Source organism: Euprymna scolopes, chromosome 31 (assembly GCF_053919585.1).
Source record: "Euprymna scolopes isolate OS-2025 chromosome 31, ASM5391958v1, whole genome shotgun sequence".
NCBI classification, from domain to species: domain Eukaryota; kingdom Metazoa; phylum Mollusca; class Cephalopoda; order Sepiida; family Sepiolidae; genus Euprymna; species Euprymna scolopes.
Genome location: NC_136512.1, coordinates 65602142 through 65622092, shown reverse-complemented (window position 1 = coordinate 65622092; position 19951 = coordinate 65602142). Strand labels below are relative to the sequence as shown.

The following is a 19951-nucleotide window of genomic DNA, read 5'->3' as shown; positions in this document are numbered from 1 at the left end:
GATCACATATGATCACAACAGTAGCATCAGCGACAACTCACTGTTTTAGTCCATGTTTAATTTCTAAGTCTATTGCTGATTAGTATAAGCATTTGTTCCTTTCTGGCTTGCCCAATCAGAAGCCATCTATCAGGCAAACTGTACACCTGACAACAGATTATAAAAGGAATCACTCAATGTTCACTTTTGTCTTTCTTATCCACAAGAAGCAACTGCCAACAACTCGTCCACATTGTTCAGACTGACCACAAAACTTCTCTCTTGACCTGCAACTTTTTCTGCCTAGACTATGAGCTCTAGCATCACCAATACATAAGAATATAACCTTGCTATTTAATGTAACACACATGCGCACATAATACATAGACACGGCCTGACTTTTATACATTCTCATGAACCTTTTTTCTTTCCTTAAACAAAAACGTTCATTTTATTCTTTGCTTCTCTTTCCTACTAACAGGACATTTATTTAACACCATGTGGACTTTCTAACTTTCGTCTTCGTTCGTATTCATATGTGTGTAACTTATATATTTTTACAAGGGATTCACAACTTATCAAGGCCCAAAAGTCACTCAGGGATAAGGGTTAATGAATGTAATGTGGTAGTGAAGTAATCGTTAATGGTGTAAGTTGGGTAGAATTAAGGATACAGTTCAACAAGAACTTATTTACATCAGACTCGTAGGCGGCCGGAAAGCAGGTCAATTGAACAGTGTTCCACAAGTGAGTAATTCTAGGAAAGAAACTTTGCTCATGGAATCTGTGTTTAGATTTAGGCACAAATAGAGAGTGGGGTAAATTATTGATAGTAGTTGTAGCTAGGCGATTGTCTTTTGTGAAAGTTTGACAAAGGGGGGGGCATAAATTGGAGTTCAGACGAGCACTTGCTATGAAAATAATGATAGAGCAGAGACAGGCTTGTAATGTCTCTTCTGTGGAGAAGAGACTGCAGAAAAAAGTGCATCACATACTAGGTTTCGAAGCTGGTTTTGAACTCTATCAAAGCAGGATAGGAGCACCAAGCAGCTCTTGCCCAGATGTGGCAGCGGTGCTTCATTTTATCTGTCCAGGTCTTTATTTATCCCTTTTTTTTTTTTCATCCATTCTTATCATTCTCGCCTTAGCTTTTCCTTATGAACTGCACCTGCAAGTATACTACATCAAGTAACCGAAGAACTTTGGATTTTTTTTCAACGTGACCATACCATCTAAGTCTTCTGTTTTGCACACATTTCTCTATACTCCCAGATTTAATATTCCTCTAACGTCATTAGATGTAATCCTGTCTTTAAGACTCGCATTACACATCCATCATATCATTTTTATATCATCTCTTTATACACATACAACGTATCTCCCCAACTTTTACTAGCCAGGTTTCACTTTCATACATCATCACATTATTTTGTTGGTTAACAGTGGTAACGCTTTGCTGGTTAATAAGGATAAAAGTTCCCTGAACTTATTCCATCCACTCCATTGCTCTTGCAATCATACTAGCGCCTGCTTCATCCTTTGTTATAATGGTATCACCAAGGTAACAAAAGTTGTGGACAACATCAATAGCTTTGCCATTCAAACATACTTTCTGTACATATAAGTTCTCATTTGTTTCCATTATCTTAAATGGTTCTTGTCTAAAACTTCCCCAATATTAAACAGACAAAAATAAGGAAAAATTTGTATGATGTACGTACCTCTGACGGAAAGAAAATATATTTTAAAAAATCACATTAATTGGTCAAGTAGTTTTATTTTTATAAAAAAAATAATTTTAAAGCGATTAATGGGAATTTGTAAACATTACAACATGAATCTAGTATGAATTATTTTATGAGTTATTTCCCTTTGTTTCTTGAATTTTTTATTTTATTTTTTATTTTATTTATTTTTATTTATTTTTTATTTTTTTTTTTTGCAAAATGACGGTGAGAGGATCACTTTTTCGATACTCATAAAATTTGATTTTCTTGTTTCAAAATAAAACTCCTTGATCAATCTACGTCATTTTTAGAATGTTTTTGTTTCGTCATGAGTACTTGGATCATGTAAATTTATTTACTTTTTGTTTTTGTTTTTTTTTTAAACTTTTTTTTTACTTTTGTTTTTTTTTACGTTTATATTTTTTACTTTTATATTTTTTTACGTTTATATTTTTTTAATTTTGCATTTTTTTGCTTCTGTTTTTTTTTACCTTTCTTTTACTTTTTTACTTTTGTTTTTTTTTACTTTTGTTTTTTTTACTTTTTTACTTTTTTTTACTTTTTTTACTTTTGTTTTGTTTTACTTTTTTTACTTTTGTTTTTTTTTTACTTTTTTTTACTTTTTTACTTTTGTTTTTTGTTTTTTTACTTTTTTACTGTTTTTTTTTTTTTTTACTTTTTTTTTTTTTGATATAGGGAGAATTCTGGACAAGAACTAAAGCAAACTTTATTATATTTTTTTAGGTCACTTAAATTACTTTTTTCCACTCATCCCTTTATTTTAAGAATGAAACATGGGGTTTGTATTACTGTACACATAGATTCGAAAAAAGTTGTCAAAAAACAAACATATAAAAAATAAATGTTATCAAAAGCAAGATAAGTTACTTTTCTACCAAACTGGATATATTTTTCGTGTTTTTATTCAATGTAACATGTTTATTCAGCTCGAAAAACATACATTGTTTACCAATGTATTGGAAAATTCAAAATGGCGCCCGACTCGCTCTTTAACACGGTAAGTTCGGGAAAAGGTGTTATAAATAATAAACTAGAAAAAATACTATTAAAAAACCACCGAATATATGTCAACCTATGTCACTGTAATATATATTGAGTTTCTAACAGTATTTTGTCTAATTTTATATTTATAGCACCTTTTCCCAAATTTACTGTGTTAAAGAGAGAGTCGGGCACCATGTTGAATTTTCGAATGCATCGGTAAACAATGTATGTTTTTCGAGCTGAATAAACATGTTACATTAAATAAAAACACTGAAAACATATCCAGTTAGGTAGAAAAGTAACTTATCTTGCCTTTGATAACATTTATTTTTTATATATTTGTTTTTTGACAACGTTTTCGAATCTATGTGTACAGTAATACAAACCCGAAATATGTCCTATTATACCCATAGTCGAAAACCAGTGATCATCTTTACAAAGACAGCATTCGTAAGATGTGAATAAAGAAATTGTTTTCAGTTTTATTTTTATAAAGCAAATCATTTTTAAGTGATTAATAGGAATTTTTAGGCATTACAGCATACAGTAAGTATGAATTATTGTTTCACCTTTATTTCTTAAGATTTTCTTTTTTTTTTCAAAATAGTGGATTTGACAGTCATTCCTTGGATACTCATAAAATATGATTTTCTTATGTAAAAATAAAACTACTTGATAAATATGTGATTTTTGGAATATGATGCTTTTGTTTTGTCATGGGTATCTGCATCATACAGATGTTTCTTTTTTTTTTTTTATATATAAATTTTGGACAAGGACCTCTTAAACATCTTGCACAAAAATTTCTTTGCTATGTTGATATTTCTTTTTGTTTTACCTTTCAGTGGTCTTGTTCAGTCATATGATGTGAATGCCAGTCAGGGAAGCGTGCAGTTGGTTGAAAAGCGAATGCTTGTATGGAACATAGGTATAAATGCTTTTTTTTTTTTTTTTTTTCATACTAATAAGTTATTTGAAAAAGTGACGTGTATTTTCGATTAACGTTTTATTTATTTATTGACTGTTATCCTTATCTTTATAATTGTAGTTTCATGGCGTTTTGGACAACTGTTCAAATCATAAATGCTGTGAAACAACAACTATAAAGATAAGGATGATAGTTCACAAATAAAGAAGTAAAATGTACAAATTACTCATCTCAAAGAATTCCAATAATTAAATAATATACCATTCGGTACGAACCCGACAATAGAAGATCAGATAACAAAAAAAATAACCTTGAATTTTTTTTTTTTTTTTTTTTTTTTTTTTCAAAATAGTGGATTAAACCGTCGTTCCTTGGATACTCATAAAATTTGATTGTCTTATGTAAAAACAAAACTAATAACCTGATTTTGTTATATGTTTATCGTAGTAAAAATATTGCCGAAATAGTAACCGTGGCACAGTGGATAGAGATGTTGAATCTCTACAGTTCCAGGTGAGCATTGTCTGAAGATAGCAGTTTCAATCCTACTCAAAGCCGACCAGAGGATTAGTTGGCTAAAATGTGGTGGGACGACAACAACTATGGAAGGCAGTAATTACTGAAGATACAGTTAAGGGATTCAGCATTCCTATCTGTCACGGTTAACCATCTGAGGAAAGCCAGAGGTATAGTTGGCCGAAACGTCGTGAAACAAAAACTATAAAGATGAGAATAATAATCCACAAATAAATAAAATATCCAAATCCACCATCTTTGTTTTCCAGTCAATAATCCACAACAACAAGCAAGGGAGATCACTCTAACAACTTAACACAAAGAACAGAACTTTTTTATCTAAATACAAAGGGAGACAACTAAACATTACTGATGTCTTGTGACGACTACAGTCCTAAAAAAAACAAAAAAAAACACATTAAAACAACAAACATAAAACAAGTCTTCATTGCAGCAAGTCTCTTAGAATGTTTGTTTTATGAAATGTGCTCAGATGAACTTACTGCACTTGTAATTCTAATTCATTAGCAAATCCTACTCCTTCACTGTAATGATCCATAAATGCTGGAAAATCTTTTTACTCTGATGGCCTTGGGCGCATTGCTTTTGGAATTCTCTCCCTGCTCCTTGTTTCTCAAACTGTAAAATATGCAGATGTAATGTGAACAAATATCTTGCTGCCCAACTCCCTACTCAGATTACCCCCTTATAAATCTGACTCCTATCGCACTAGCCCTTTTACACTTTATTAGCAATAAACCTTGTTTGGGGTTAATAAAGATTTAAAAAAAAAAAAACTTTTTAATAACCTGATTCTGTTACTATATTATATGTTTATCGTAGTAAAAATATCATCGAAATAGTAAATTAATAGTCAAAGGTGACCTCCCTCCCTACGTCTCCCATAGAATTATTAATAAAATTCATGATTCTTTGTGATATAATATCTGTTTGATAAACATTTTCCTACATTGATAAGGATGGATTTGAGAGAAAGAAAGATAAATAAGACCTGGCCAGAGATAGGTTGATTTGGAAATTAATTTCTAAAAGCTATCCAACACATGCCAACATGTAAAACAGAATATAATAATGATGCCCTGGACAACACCTACTAGTAAAATATAATACTATTACTACTTAGTATACAATATGTATAATATACAGTGCCCCCCTCCCCAAATATAATCCATTTATAAAATTTGTAATTCTTTCTGCAACCCAACCGTATTTGGTACAAATAAATTCTAGTTTGTTTGATTTTTCCTCCAAGTTTCACATGAATGTGTAGAGATATGCCAGCACCTCTGGAGTCCCTCAGGGGTCCATCCTGGGCCCAACTCTTTTCCTAATCTACACTAATGATCTTCCAAATCACATCCTTACATCATTCGTGGACATTTATGCTGATGATACTACCATCTATGGTAGCACATCTAAGACCGTAAACGACCAAGTTCTCTCCGATTCTCTCTCCTCTGATCTTGATCACGTTGTACAATGGGGAAAGGAGTGGATGGTTACTTTTAATGCATCTAAAACCAAGCTTCTATCTTTACATCATCAACGTTCTGATCCCCATCTGGCATCAATTGAAATGAATGGCTCTCGTCTTGGGAAGGCCTCATGTTTTGACAAGTTTCTGGGCTTGACCTTTACTCCTGATCTGAAATGGAACATGTACATCAAATCTGTTGCCAAGACCACTGGAAAAATGGGATCCTTCTACTGCTCCAGTAGATATCTCACTCCTGATGCAATTCTCTACCTATATAAAAGCCAGGTATGTCCAAGGATGGAGTACTGTTGCCACATCTGGGCAGGAGCTGCTAGAAAGGACTTGACCTGCCTTGATAGAGTTTAAAATAGACTTTGTAGCCTCGTAGAGGATGTCCTTTTCTCTTCCCTACAACCTCTTTCTCATAGAAGAGATGTTGCGAGTTTGTCTCTGCTTTATCATTGTTTTCATGGCAAGTGCTCGACTGAGCTTCAATCTATGGCCCCCCCCCCCCTCCGCCAAACTTTCACAAGAAACACTCGTCTAGCTGAAAACTACCAATAATTCCCCCAACTCTTTATCTGTACCTAAAGGTAGATTCCATGAACAAAGCTTCTTTCTTAGAACTGCACGCCTGTGGAATTGTCTTTCATTTTCCTGCTTTCCAGCTGACTACAATATGGTTGTCTTCAAGTCCAACGTAAAAAAGTTCTTAATGAGCCGTTCTACTTAAGTTAACAAATTTACCGAATTTTCATTACTAACGATTACTATATTGTCCAATTGACTACTGCACACTCTTAACCCTTATCCTCGAGTGGTCTCTGGGCCTTGATAAGTGGTTATGTTTATGTAAAAAAACAAAATTAAAAAAAAAAACTGATGTTACTAGATCAGGCTGTCTAAAGATACTGGCTTCCTGACCTAAACTGCACCAAATATTGATGTTATTGTTTTTTAGGGGTTTTTCTACCCCGTTAGAAAACTCAATTGTGTTCGGCAATGTTAAAGATAAAAACCATTTTTCTCTACAAAATAACCAAACTAAACACCATGAATAAATATTTGATGATTTAAATAATTTGAAGTATAACATTTTTTTTTTTTTTACCAAAATGACCAGATTCAGCATTAAATAATCCGAAAGGGATAAATATTCTGTAAAACAAAACAAACCAAACACCATGAATAAATATTTGATAATATAAAGAACTTGAAGCATAAAATTTTTACCAAAATATTAATTAAATAAACAAAGAACGGGTTGATATGCCATAAAACAAAACCACCAAATCAAACAAAACTGACTGAACACCTTGTCACAAACACATGTGCCATGGTTGTTGTTATTATTATTGGCCATATCGGGATACTAGTGTTGACAGTCATTGGGGCACACAACTTCAGTCCACATCTTAAATAATACAAACAACACATGGACATCATGTACAAGCAACTTGTTGGACATGGGTATGTATGGTCGTATCGTTGCAGTTCCGTTGTTAGATTAGTGTCTCTACATCAGAGCTAAAATTCCATCCTTTAACCATCAAATCTCCATTAAAATCAAAATCTGCTTTTTGACCCATCTCCATCTCTGCTGCTTAAGAACCGCTGATCTAGAAGCATTGATAAGTTAGAAATATTAAAATAACTGAAAATTAAAAACCTTTTCAATGCGAGATATTTTTTTTTACTTTAATCTTAAATTGTTTTAAACAAAATTCCTTCTCCAAAGATGACCAGAACTGTGATGCCATTTATTTTTCTTCTGATTTGTTGATAATGTCCCCATAGCAATATATGTATATAACATTTATAAAAAATTTTTAATTTTTTAAGAAGTTCTAGTTTTCAATTATTTTAATAATTTTCAAATTATTTTAAAGAAGCATGATACCATTTTGAGCATAATTGAAAATGAGCATTTATTGTTTCTTTTTCTAAAATGTATTGTCGTATCTTTAAAGTAGTATGAGTGGATGAATGATGGCCTAAAAATAATTATTCCATTTAAGGAAGTGATACAGTGCTATGATGGAAGTGAGAGGAGTTAATGTATGAAGAATAAAACTCTTTGCTACCTTTTACTTGGGAGGTTCTGGATATGATCTTAAACTATATCCAATGGTGAGGCCCCAGCTTGCAGGCTTCGGGGAGTATGGAGCCCTTTAATTACCATTGCTCCCAGGTCCACTCTGACCCGGAATAGTAATACCTATTAGGGTTCCAACTATGGGTTAAATAGAAACCGACTTGAAAAAAAAAAATATATATATTCTATAAAAACTTTTTCCTCAAAATCACTGGATTTGGCATTAAATAACCTGAAAAGTGTTGATATGCCGTAAAAACAAAAACAACCAATCTACTTGGTGGGAATATGTATTTGAGAGAAGCAATTTCCTTGGAATGAATGTTAAAGGGTGCTGAAATGCATGCATAATTTCTGAGAACGTGCTCTAGCAATTTGTGTAAATGTTGAGTTTGGAAGATTTGGTTTGGAAGTGCTTGGTTGTTTTCGTACTGAAACTGTAAACGGACAGGAAAAATCGAGATTATTTTATTATATAGATGTTTTTGTACTATTAATCACTAGCAAATCTTTCAAGTTGTTTTATATTTTTTGTTGCCGTCTGTAACCACACACACACATACACATTAGCTATTTACATCTCTGTGGAACCGAAATTGTTCTTGGTCTGTAAAGCATGTATGTTTTTTTTTAAGTAAATATAAGATTAAAGCATTTTTTTTAATTTCCAGGTCAAAAGTTCCCCAGTAAGAATCTGGAAGTATTCCTCACTTCATCCCTACAAATGAACAGACAATTGCCAACTCCGCCTGACATGTATGAAGATCCCTTCTGTGTTGGACTCAACTCTTATGTTCTGGTAACTTATTGCTTTGCAATTTAGTTTTTTTTTTTTTATTTTATTTTATTTTATAATTTGAAAAAAAATTTTAATTTATTCTTTTTTTTAATTTGTTTTTAGATTTTTTTTTTTTTTTTTTTTTTGTTCAAAATGTGAAGTTTTATCATTGAAAGTTCAAAGTCTGGTTTATTTTTTATTATTTGAACACTAAACTTCTTGTTTTATGGACTTTTTAATGTTTTCTTTTCATACGATGCGTGTACATATGTTAAGAACTGGTAGGAAGAGCCCAGATTGCTTGGAATTGAATGAGGATTATCACTATATATGTTTTCACTGTGCTCATATTACCGTTTTGTTTTTGTCGTTTGTTTTTTTTTTGTTTTTTTTTTTTCTTATTGCATCTGATTATGCCTTTTAATGTAGTTAGAAGAAACCAAAATTTTGGAAATTTTTCTGAATTATTTAAATGTCATTAAAATCGAATACACACATAAGTTTTAAGAGGATTCTGTCCCTATAGTTCCCCTAGAGGAGGGCACATAGAAAATCAAAACATGGATGAACACAAAGACATTTGAGACCGTTTTGGTTGTGTAACAGTGCACAAATGCATTTGTGGCAGCAGCAACGGCAACAACAACCTACATATGCAAATGTGCAAAGTTATGTCACGGCAAGAAAGAAGGAAAGAAAAATATTTAAAAACAAAAAAAAATGTGGATGCTTGATGTTAGAGAATGTCACAGATAGGCATGTTATATAGGTGATTCGAGAGCAGCAAGAAAAGACGCATGCTAAACGTAACCGGACAGAGTACCATGTGTTTGATACCTCAATGTCTTGTTAAGTACATTAGATTACAAGACGACTTTTGAGAAGAGACAAGGCATAAAAGTACCTGTAAATAAATGTCTGTTGTTCAAGCTGGAAAGAAAAGTCAAATTTTTTTCCTTGTCTTTGTTTCATTACGACAAACTCTACATGTAAACATGAACTATGTTACGGTTGTTTTCCCCAGAAAATGTCATACAAATAATTTCAATGTCATCAAAATAAGATATAGTGCTTCTATATTATAATAACGAAATAAGTATTGAATTCTAAGTAAAACAAATGGTACCTACATCATTTTCATGTTGCAAATAGTAACATATCCAAAAATTACATAAAACGGTAAGGTAAAAAAATAATTATTCATTAAAAAAACGTTTGTAAAATCTAGCAATTTGGTTTCAAAATCTACCAATTTGAGTTGGTAAGGGAGGTAATTAAGTTTTCAATTTCTAACAAATTCAATTATTTTTCTATAAAAAATTTTTTAAATAAAAACCCAAATAGTTAAAAAAAAAAAAAAAAAAGTTATTTTTCTATAAAAAAAATTAATTTAAAAAAATAAAAATCCAAATATTTAAAAAAAAAAAAAAAGTTATTTTTCTAAAATTCACAAAATGTTTATACGTCATGCTTGTTTTTGTTTTCTGAATAAATTATGCCTGCTACACATTGTATTTCAACTGAGTTACTCTCCCTTTTACTTACATCACGAGACCCGGTATGTAGCCATATTGGAACTGTTTTTACCCTTATCGGAACTGTTTTTCATAAATAATTATTTTTCTACCTCATAATTTTCCATAATTTTTGGATGTGTTACTATTTGTGACATAACAATTACATATGTAACATTTGTCTTACTTGAGATTCAACATTTTTTCGTTATTATAATATAGAAGCACCAAAGAATATATTTGAAGCTTAAAAAGAGGATCGGTTCTTATAGGTCTCTTAAAATGGTTAAAGTTTAGAATTTTTTTACCTTAGTGACCTCAGATTAATCACTAATCAATATATTTGTTGGTATGGCAATCCCATTTTCTTAAACGTCTGAAAGGTACATATACAAAATATTACCATATTATTATATAGATACTAGGGTCAAATTCATAAATTAATTCTTTCTTTTAAATTATTAATAAAAGATTAAAATGACTGACTCGTTTATGAATAAATCCCAAATATGAGATCCCTTAAATAAATTTCCAGACTTTTTTTCGTATAGGCACTTTTATTGATAGTGTTACACGAATGCCCCGGTCTAAGCCGGGTTGACATGCTAGTATATATATGTGTATAGGTGTATATACATATATGTATGTTCATGAATTAAAAGGTGGCACGCGTCTGCGGATGAAATGTCAGAAATTGACAAGCTAAACAGGAATTGTTTCAATATTTCTCACAAATATAAACAGACCTTGTTATTGTTATGAAAAATGTAACAGAAAGGAATCTGGTTACGTGGATGTTTTGAAAAGATTGACAGGAAAAATTCACAGAAGGAAAAAGATTGCAGTTTTTTTGTTTTTTTTTACATAGGCATCACCACATTATCAAGGCCAAGAGGCCACTCAAGGATAAGGGTTAAAGAGTGTACAGTAGAAATTGGACAATATAGTAATCATTAGTAATGAAGATTTGGTAAATTTGATAACTTATATGGAACGGCTCATCAAGAACTTATTTACGTTAGACTTGAAGACAACCATATTGTAGTCAGCCGGAAAGCAGGAAAACGGAAGACAATTCCACAGGCGTGCAGTTCTAAGAAAGAAGCTTTGTTCATGGAATCTACGTTTAGGTTTAGGCACAGATAAAGAGTGGGGGGAATTATTGATAGTGTTTACAGCTAGACGAGTGTTTCTTGTGAAAGTTTGGCGAGGGGGGGACCATAGATTGAAGCTCAGTCGAACACTTTCCATGAAAATAACGATACATCAGAGACAAACTCGCAACATCTCTTCTATGAGATAGAGGTTGCAGCGAAGAGAAAAGGACATCTCCTACGAGGCTACGAAGTCTATTTTGAACTCTATCAAGGCAGGACAAGTCCTTTCTAGCAGCTCCTGCCCAGATGTGGCAACAGTATTCCATCCTTGGACGTACCTGGCTCTTATATAGATAGAGAATAGCATCAGCAGTGAGATATTTACCAGATCGATAGAAAGATCCCACCATTTTTCCAGTAGCCTTGGCAACAGATTTGATGTACGTGTTCCATTTAAGATCAGGAGTAATGGTCAAGCCCAGAAGCTTGTCAAAACTTGAGGCCTCCTGAAGACGAGAGCCATTCATTTCAATTGATGCCAGATGTGGATTAGAATGTTGATGATGTAAAGAGAGAAGCTTGGTTTTAGAGGCATTAAAAGTAACCAGCCACTCCTTTCCCCATTGTACTACGTGCTCAAGATCAGAGGAGAGAGAATTGGAGAGAACTTGGTCGTTTACTGTCTTAGATGTGCTACCATAAATGGTAGTGTCGTCAGCATAAATGTCTATAAATGATGTAAGGATGTGATTTGGAAGATCATTAATGTAGATCAGGAAAAGAGTCGGGCCCAGGATAGACCCCTGAGGGACACCGGCATTAATACTGTGAGCTTCTGATTTTTGCCCCTCAACTACTACTCTTATGAATCTATCAGAAACACCCGAAAGTATCCTGTACCTCTATAAGGCCACTATTCGCCCATGTATGGAGTATTGCTGCCACATCTCGGCTGGTGCATCTGCTACTAGTCTCTCGCTCCTTGACAATGTTCAAAAGAGTCGCAAACCTGATAGGCCCTGAACTGGGATCTAAGCTTCAGCCTCTGTCCCATCGACGAAATGTTGCATCCCTCTGCCTTTTCTACAAGTATTTTAGTGGTGAATGCTCTGACGAACTGCAATCACTTGTGCCCCTACGACGTGAGCACCCTCGACAAACCCGACAGGCTGCTAAATCCCACCCCCACACTGTAGAGATCCCTAGATGTAAAAGATATTTTTACTCCATTAGTTTCTTCCCCAGAACCGCTAGACTCTGGAATTCCATTCCAGGTCCCTGCTTCCCCAACAGTACTGACGTGCAGAAGTTCAAGTGTAACGTGAACCGACACCTTGCTGCCCAAATCCTTACATAGTACCCCAGTAGTTGTTCCCCCTGATAGTAGCCCCCTACACCAAAGTGGCAATTTGCCTTGTTTGGGATGAAAATGTAATAAAAAAAAAAAAAAAAAAAAAAAGAAATGATTTAATAATTGAGAAGACTTTTCCAGCTATACCATAGCTAGCGATCTTATGAAGTAAACCTTTATGCCATACCCTATCAAAGGCTTTAGATATGTCAAGAGCAATTGCCCTAGAAAGATTGCCACCGTCGAGAGATTTGCTAATCCTATGCGATATAACTGTAAGCACATCTGCTGTAGATCTAGCAGAACGGAAACCATATTGAGTGTCACTAAGAAGGTTATTTTTGTTGAGATGGTTGATTACTTCTGTATTTAACACAGATTCTAGCAACTTACTCATGACGCACAGGAGATTTGATTGTCAACCAAGTAGACGCCACGATAATTCTCTCTGTCGCTCTCCCACTTTCTCTCTATCTACCACAAGCAAGCACAACAGGAGAAATAAAAAACGGACTGTTGCTTACACCAATGGTTGTTGTTTTGAATTCTTAGAAAAAGGGTTTATAATATAACAATAGTACACACATGAAACTATAGTTTCCTTTGAAGTAATCTCCTCCGGCTGCAATGCACTTGTTGTCCCGTTCCAATAACTTCTGGAAAGCTCCATGCAAGTCCTCTTGTATGAGCATGTCAATGATCTCCATCACAGCCTCTTTCATCTCCTCAATTGTCTCATAACGACAGCTTCTAAGATTTTCCTTGAGCTTAGGGAATAACCAAAAGTCTTAGGGAGCAAGGTCTGGACTATGTTGAGGACTTGGACATATAAATCCTAATCCCATTACAAAATAAAATAATGAAATGAATGGGATGAAGTAAACAATAACTCAATTGCGGGATAAAATAAACATGTCGTTTATTTTCTGTTGAAAATAAAATGGTTTAGGTGTAACACGTGTTCATTCAGGCGTTGACGACTACATGCATGGAAAAGAAAGGGATGAAGTTGAGGACGAGAAATGGCCGTCCTGCATGTAGAAAGGAAAATAGAAAAGGAGTGTCTACCTCAGCAAAACCGTGCGTTCATGATAGCAGTCGTCCACGTGGAAAAGTCTTCAAACCATGAGCTATGGACGCTGAACTTGTCTGGTTGACGAAACCAGGCGAAAGGGAAGAAAGAGAAGAAGTTGAATAGTGTTGTGGACTTTTCTATCGGGGTGAGTGTTCTGACTGCGCATGTCTAGCATTCCTTTCAGGGGAAGTGACGTTTCGCATGTGTGCGTACTTGTGCGCGTATATGCGTGCGTGCGTGTGTGTGCGTATGTGCGTGTGTAGATGTGGGTGTGTATATGTGAGGAAAACATGTTCAAACAACTATAAAGAGGATGAGAGAACTGTCTTGATGCCCATCTTTGTCAAATAGTCTGATCTTCTCTGAGCACCCTTGGGACAATCTTTGTGCAAATCTTCCGCATCTTCAGTTCCTCACAAATAATTGTGTGTACAGTTCCCACACTGACATCAAACTGTGCACGAATTATGTCTATCGACACACGACGATCCTCATCCATGAAACTCTTTATTTGGCCAATCAACTCTGGTGTTCTGACTTCCTTATTCCTCCCACACCTCTAATCATCCCTTACAAACTCCCTGTCTTCCTTGAATCTCTTATACCACTCAAAAATTCACCAGCTGTGACAATCAAGCTTTAGTAAGGTGTATTCCAATTTCTGCTGTAGCTGTTGAACCTGAAATCATAAAAATTAGTCGATCATCTCATAAGATGTATAGCAATAACATGCTGAATTTACAAAAGCCTACAACAATTTTAAATGCCTGTACCAAAAAAAGATCTAGAAACTCATTGAAGGCACTCCATACATTTTAATAATTAAATAATTTTATTAAATAGAATTTAAAAAATTTTGTTTTAGTTTATATAATTGCATTTTTGATTTCAATAAATATTCAATTAATTTATAAGCTGTTAAAAAGCTGGTATGTTTGATGAGTTTGTATGTCCGTATGCAAATAGAAATGTGATTGGTTTACAAAAAGGAATAGGCAGAGTACACATTTCTAATGCAGTAGTTTTTATAATGTCAATAGCTGATTTCAAATTTCACATAAGTTTGAATTTTTTTCTCAACTAGATACATGTTTTTATAAATTTAAAATAAATTAGTAGAATAACATTAAAAGATGGCATAAATATATATTTTTTAACCTAAGTGACCATTTTTTTTTTTTTTTAAATAATCAACAAAAAGTAGGCATAAAAGGTATTCCGCATTAGTTCAAAGTGAATTATTTTTTTTGTGTAAAAATATAATTTCTATTTTTTCTTGCTTTTTACCAATAAAAAAATTGGATACATTCCTCATAGTTACTTACTCTCTCACACATATAATACATAGAATGTTTTTTTCTGCTAAATTTCAAATATTTTTCTTTGTATTAGTTATAAAATGGTAGGAGCTAGGTAAAGATTGAAATTGACAATATTGCTTAAGGAGTATGTATAAATTCGTTGTAAAAAAAATGTGTAATTATCAAAGTCACATTGATACTAGAAATACAGATAAAAAGTGATCATACAATTTTTTTTTTAATATCAAGATTAAAAGACATAAACGATTAGAATGTTTGTTTATTTTTGTAGCTCAACTTCCGTATTTCTGACTTTACTCAATCTGGATGCCATGTGGACTCTAAATCAGTTCAGGTTTCAGGAAAATCAAAATGCAAACTTACGACTGGTCAGTATCTCCATTTTTTTTTTTTTTTTTTTTTTTTCTTTCTCTCGTCTCTCCATCTTTCTCTCGTCTCTCCATCTTTCCATCTCTTGCCTGTGCATGTTTCCTTTTCTCGTCTCTCCATCTTTCCTTTTCTCGTCTCTCCATCTTTCCTTTTCTCGTCTCTCCATCTTTCCTTTTCTCGTCTCTCCATCTTTCCTTTTCTCGTCTCTCCATCTTTCCTTTTCTCGTCTCTCCATCTTTCCTTTTCTCGTCTCTCCATCTTTCCTTTTCTCGTCTCTCCATCTTTCCTTTTCTCGTCTCTCCATCTTTCCTTTTCTCGTCTCTCCATCTTTCCTTTTCTCGTCTCTCCATCTTTCCTTTCCTCGTCTCTCCATCTTTCCTTTCCTCGTCTCTCCATCTTTCCTTTCCTCGTCTCTCCATCTTTCCTTTCCTCGTCTCTCCATCTTTCCTTTCCTCGTCTCTCCATCTTTCCTCTTCCCGTCTCTCCATCTTTCCTCTTCCCGTCTCTCCATCTTTCCTCTTCCCGTCTCTCCATCTTTCCTCTTCCCGTCTCTCCATCTTTCCTCTTCCCGTCTCTCCATCTTTCCTCTTCCCGTCTCTCCATCTTTCCTCTTCCCGTCTCTCCATCTTTCCTCTTCCCGTCTCTCCATCTTTCCTCTTCCCGTCTCTCCATCTTTCCTCTTCCCGTCTCTCCATCTTTCCTCTTCCCGTCTCTCCATCTTTCCTCTTCCCGTCTCTCCATCTTTCCTCTTCCCGTCTCTCCATCTTTCCTCTTCCCGTCTCTCCATCTTTCCTCTTCCCGTCTCTCCATCTTTCCTCTTCCCGTCTCTCCATCTTTCCTCTTCCCGTCTCTCCATCTTTCCTCTTCCCGTCTCTCCATCTTTCCTCTTCCCGTCTCTCCATCTTTCCTCTTCCCGTCTCTCCATCTTTCCTCTTCCCGTCTCTCCATCTTTCCTCTTCCCGTCTCTCCATCTTTCCTCTTCCCGTCTCTCCATCTTTCCTCTTCCCGTCTCTCCATCTTTCCTCTTCCCGTCTCTCCATCTTTCCTCTTCCCGTCTCTCCATCTTTCCTCTTCCCGTCTCTCCATCTTTCCTCTTCCCGTCTCTCCATCTTTCCTCTTCCCGTCTCTCCATCTTTCCTCTTCCCGTCTCTCCATCTTTCCTCTTCCCGTCTCTCCATCCTCTTCTTCTCATCTCTGCATCTTTCCTTCCCCCCGTCTCTGCATCTTTCCTTCCCCCCGTCTCTGCATCTTTCCTTCCCCCTGTCTCTGCATCTTTCCTTCCCCCTGTCTCTGCATCTTTCCTTCCCCCTGTCTCTGCATCTTTCCTTCCCCCTGTCTCTGCATCTTTCCTTCCCCCTGTCTCTGCATCTTTCCTTCCCCCTGTCTCTGCATCTTTCCTTCCCCCTGTCTCTGCATCTTTCCTTCCCCCTGTCTCTGCATCTTTCCTTCCCCCTGTCTCTGCATCTTTCCTTCCCCCTGTCTCTGCATCTTTCCTTCCCCGTCTCTGCATCTTTCCTTCCCCCGTCTCTGCATCTTTCCTTCCCCCGTCTCTGCATCTTTCCTTCCCCCGTCTCTGCATCTTTCCTTCCCCCTGTCTCTGCATCTTTCCTTCCCCGTCTCTGCATCTTTCCTTCCCCCGTCTCTGCATCTTTCCTTCCCCCGTCTCTGCATCTTTCCTTCCCCCGTCTCTGCATCTTTCCTTCCCCCGTCTCTGCATCTTTCCTTCCCCCGTCTCTGCATCTTTCCTTCCCCCGTCTCTGCATCTTTCCTTCCCCCGTCTCTGCATCTTTCCTTCCCCCGTCTCTGCATCTTTCCTTCCCCCGTCTCTGCATCTTTCCTTCCCCCCGTCTCTGCATCTTTCCTTCCCCCCCGTCTCCGCATCTTTCCTTCCCCCCCCCGTCTCCGCATCTTTCCTTCCCCCCCCCGTCTCCGCATCTTTCCCTCCCCCCCCCGTCTCCGCATCTTTCCCTCCCCCCGTTTCCGCATCTTTCCCTCCCCCCGTTTCCGCATCTTTCCCTCCCCCCGTTTCCGCATCTTTCCCTCCCCCCGTTTCCGCATCTTTCCCTCCCCCCGTTTCCGCATCTTTCCCTCCCCCCGTTTCCGCATCTTTCCCTCCCCCCCGTTTCCGCATCTTTCCTTCCCCCCGTCTCCGCATCTTTCCTTCTCATTTCTCCATTCTTATTTCTTGCTTTCATTTCTTTTTCTTTTTTTTTTTTATTCCATGAATACAAACTACCCATTGCAGTAACACTCAACAAAACTAAGAATAAATATCTGTAGTGTTGTCTCATCTTTGATTAAAACTTACAAAGAATAAAACGCCAGCTTTACATTAGATCATAGACTTACTTCTGCCTAAGGAGCTTTCTGAATTCTGCGCCTAATTGGTCGCTCAACAAACGAAGGATTGGACCTACCAATTCACTCCCATTTGTCTGTCCGCACTTTTCTCAATAACCACGCCTTGGAATTAAAAATTTTTCACACACATTACTCATGGTGAAAGTAAGTTTTTGCCAGAACAAATTTTCTGGTATAACTCTGGTTGCCCTCCCAGGGGCCATTATAGGCATAAAATTGCTCCCAAATTGTTTGCCTGTTCATTTATTTGCATTTTTCTCAATAACCGTGCATTCGATTTTTAAAAATTTTTACACAAACATTAGTCATCATAAAAGTAAGTTGTTCATTCATGGAGAGGGACCCCCACATGCTCGGTTTGTTTCAAAAAGAAAATAAAATTTATTAATTTTAATTTTTAAAAAATATATTTCTTTAAATTTATTTCATGTATGATAAAATTAATGAGAAACCAATCTTAGTTGTTTTATTTAAGTACGAAGTGTGCCTACTCAAGAGTTTTAAAAAACAATGCTGACTCGTTTACAAAGAAACAGAAATTCATTAAGGTGATTTTTAATTTAAGATATTATTTTTTTTTTTTAAATAGGATTTTGAAATTTAAGTAAATGTATTTTCTTTCTCTTTCCAGCTCATGAATATGTCTCCAATCATTACCAATTGTGGAACATCAGAGGAGAAGCTTTAAACCAGACGGCTAAAAGCTAACATCTTTATATCAACTTGAGAATCAGTCATTACGTGACCCTTTTTTTTTTTTTTTTTTTTTTTTTTTTTTTTTTTTTTTTTTTTTTTACTTTAGGTTGAAAAATTGTTCATATCAACTTATTTCAACTGAGAAAGATATTTTCTTTTTTTTTTTTCGATTGTTGTCCAGGATTCAACATAATTTAAAAAACAAAAATACAGAAAATATGTCATAGAACAAAAATGTCATATTCCAAAAATCACTTAAATTGATCAAGTAGTTTTTTTTTTTATCTATGGAAAATTATTTTTAAAAAAATTTTTTTTATAATTTTTAGCAATTAATAGTAATTCGTAGCCATTACAAGGCTGATTTTGATTTCTATTTTGGTTATTTGAATTGAGTTGTCTCCCTTGAATTTAATTAATATAGCGCACCATCCTTGGATCCTCATAAAATATGATTTGCTTATTTAAAAAAAACTACTTGATCAATTTACATGAATTTTAGAATGTGATATTTTCCTTCCATGACAGGTACGTACACCATAAAAAATTTTTCTGTGTTTGTTTTTTAATTAGGTTGAATTTTTGGCAAGAACTATTTTTTTTTTTTTTTTTAAGAGTTAAACTTTTATTGAAGGCATATTAAACTTTATTTATTACTGCCACAAAAATACTTATTTAACCTTCTTCTCAGAGACAATTAGATGTGATAAAAGGTCAGTTTAACACAGGGAATTCATCTTCCTTCAAAAACTTATTTTAGAATCCTGAATCCTATTTTAGTCAAAATATATGTGACTAAAATCAATAATTTTTCCAATTCAAAATTTAAAACACCCATTTCTTTTATGTAAAAAAAATAATCTGAAAAAGAAAAATGAATATTACAATAAAGTAAATATTACATGAAACAATATGGACTCTTTTTAAAAAATTCCCCTTATATTAAAAAACAAAAATAAAAATAAAAATCTGTATGATGCATATACCCGTGATGAAATGAAAATGTCATATTCCAAAAATCATATTAAATTGATAAAGTACAACATGAATTTTGCAAGTTAAAATTATTGAGTTATCTCTCTTAGTTTCTTAAAAAATTTTTTCAAAATGGCAGGCAAGACTGTTATTCTGATACACAAAAAAATTTGATTTTCTTATTTAAAAATAAACGTATTCGATCAATTTATGTGATTTTTTTTTTTTTTTTTTTTTTTAAATATATTTTTGTTTCGTCATGGATACTTACATCATACAGATTTTTTTCTTTATTTTTGTTTTTTAATATAGGGTGAATTCTGGACAAAAACCCAAACATGCAACAAAAAAATATTTTACCACAAAACCTAAATTCGAATGGTAAAGTTGTAAAACCACATGTAACCACCTAAAAGCTGTGTGGTTTTACGACTTTGCCACTCGAACTTAGGGTTAGTGGTAAAAAAAAAAGTTGGTTAATCTTAAAATCTTAACTGATACATATATTTCAACTGAGATGAGTTATTTCCCTTATGACAGTTTTATAAAATTGCTAAAATAAAGTAAAAAAAAAAAAAATACTAGATTTAAAAATAGGATAAAAATAAATAATTATTATAAATTAACAGACCTAATTTATCACTTTGTATGAAACGATGAGATAA

At 34.5% G+C, this 19951-nt stretch overlaps 1 protein-coding gene across 1 annotated transcript in view; it reads left to right on the top strand.

Moving 5' to 3' along the window:
• Nucleotides 1-18381, top strand: part of LOC145255769 (AP-5 complex subunit mu-1-like) — a 77503-nt gene extending 59122 nt beyond the window's left edge. Inside the window, exons 11-14 of the mRNA XM_080114431.1 lie at nt 3557-3639; nt 8420-8547; nt 15157-15253; nt 18247-18381. Coding sequence (XP_079970557.1) covers nt 3557-3639; nt 8420-8547; nt 15157-15253; nt 18247-18323 — 385 coding nt within the window. The 3' untranslated portion in view covers nt 18324-18381. The remainder of the gene's footprint in view (nt 1-3556; nt 3640-8419; nt 8548-15156; nt 15254-18246) is intronic.
• Nucleotides 18382-19951: the final 1570 nt, after the last annotated feature.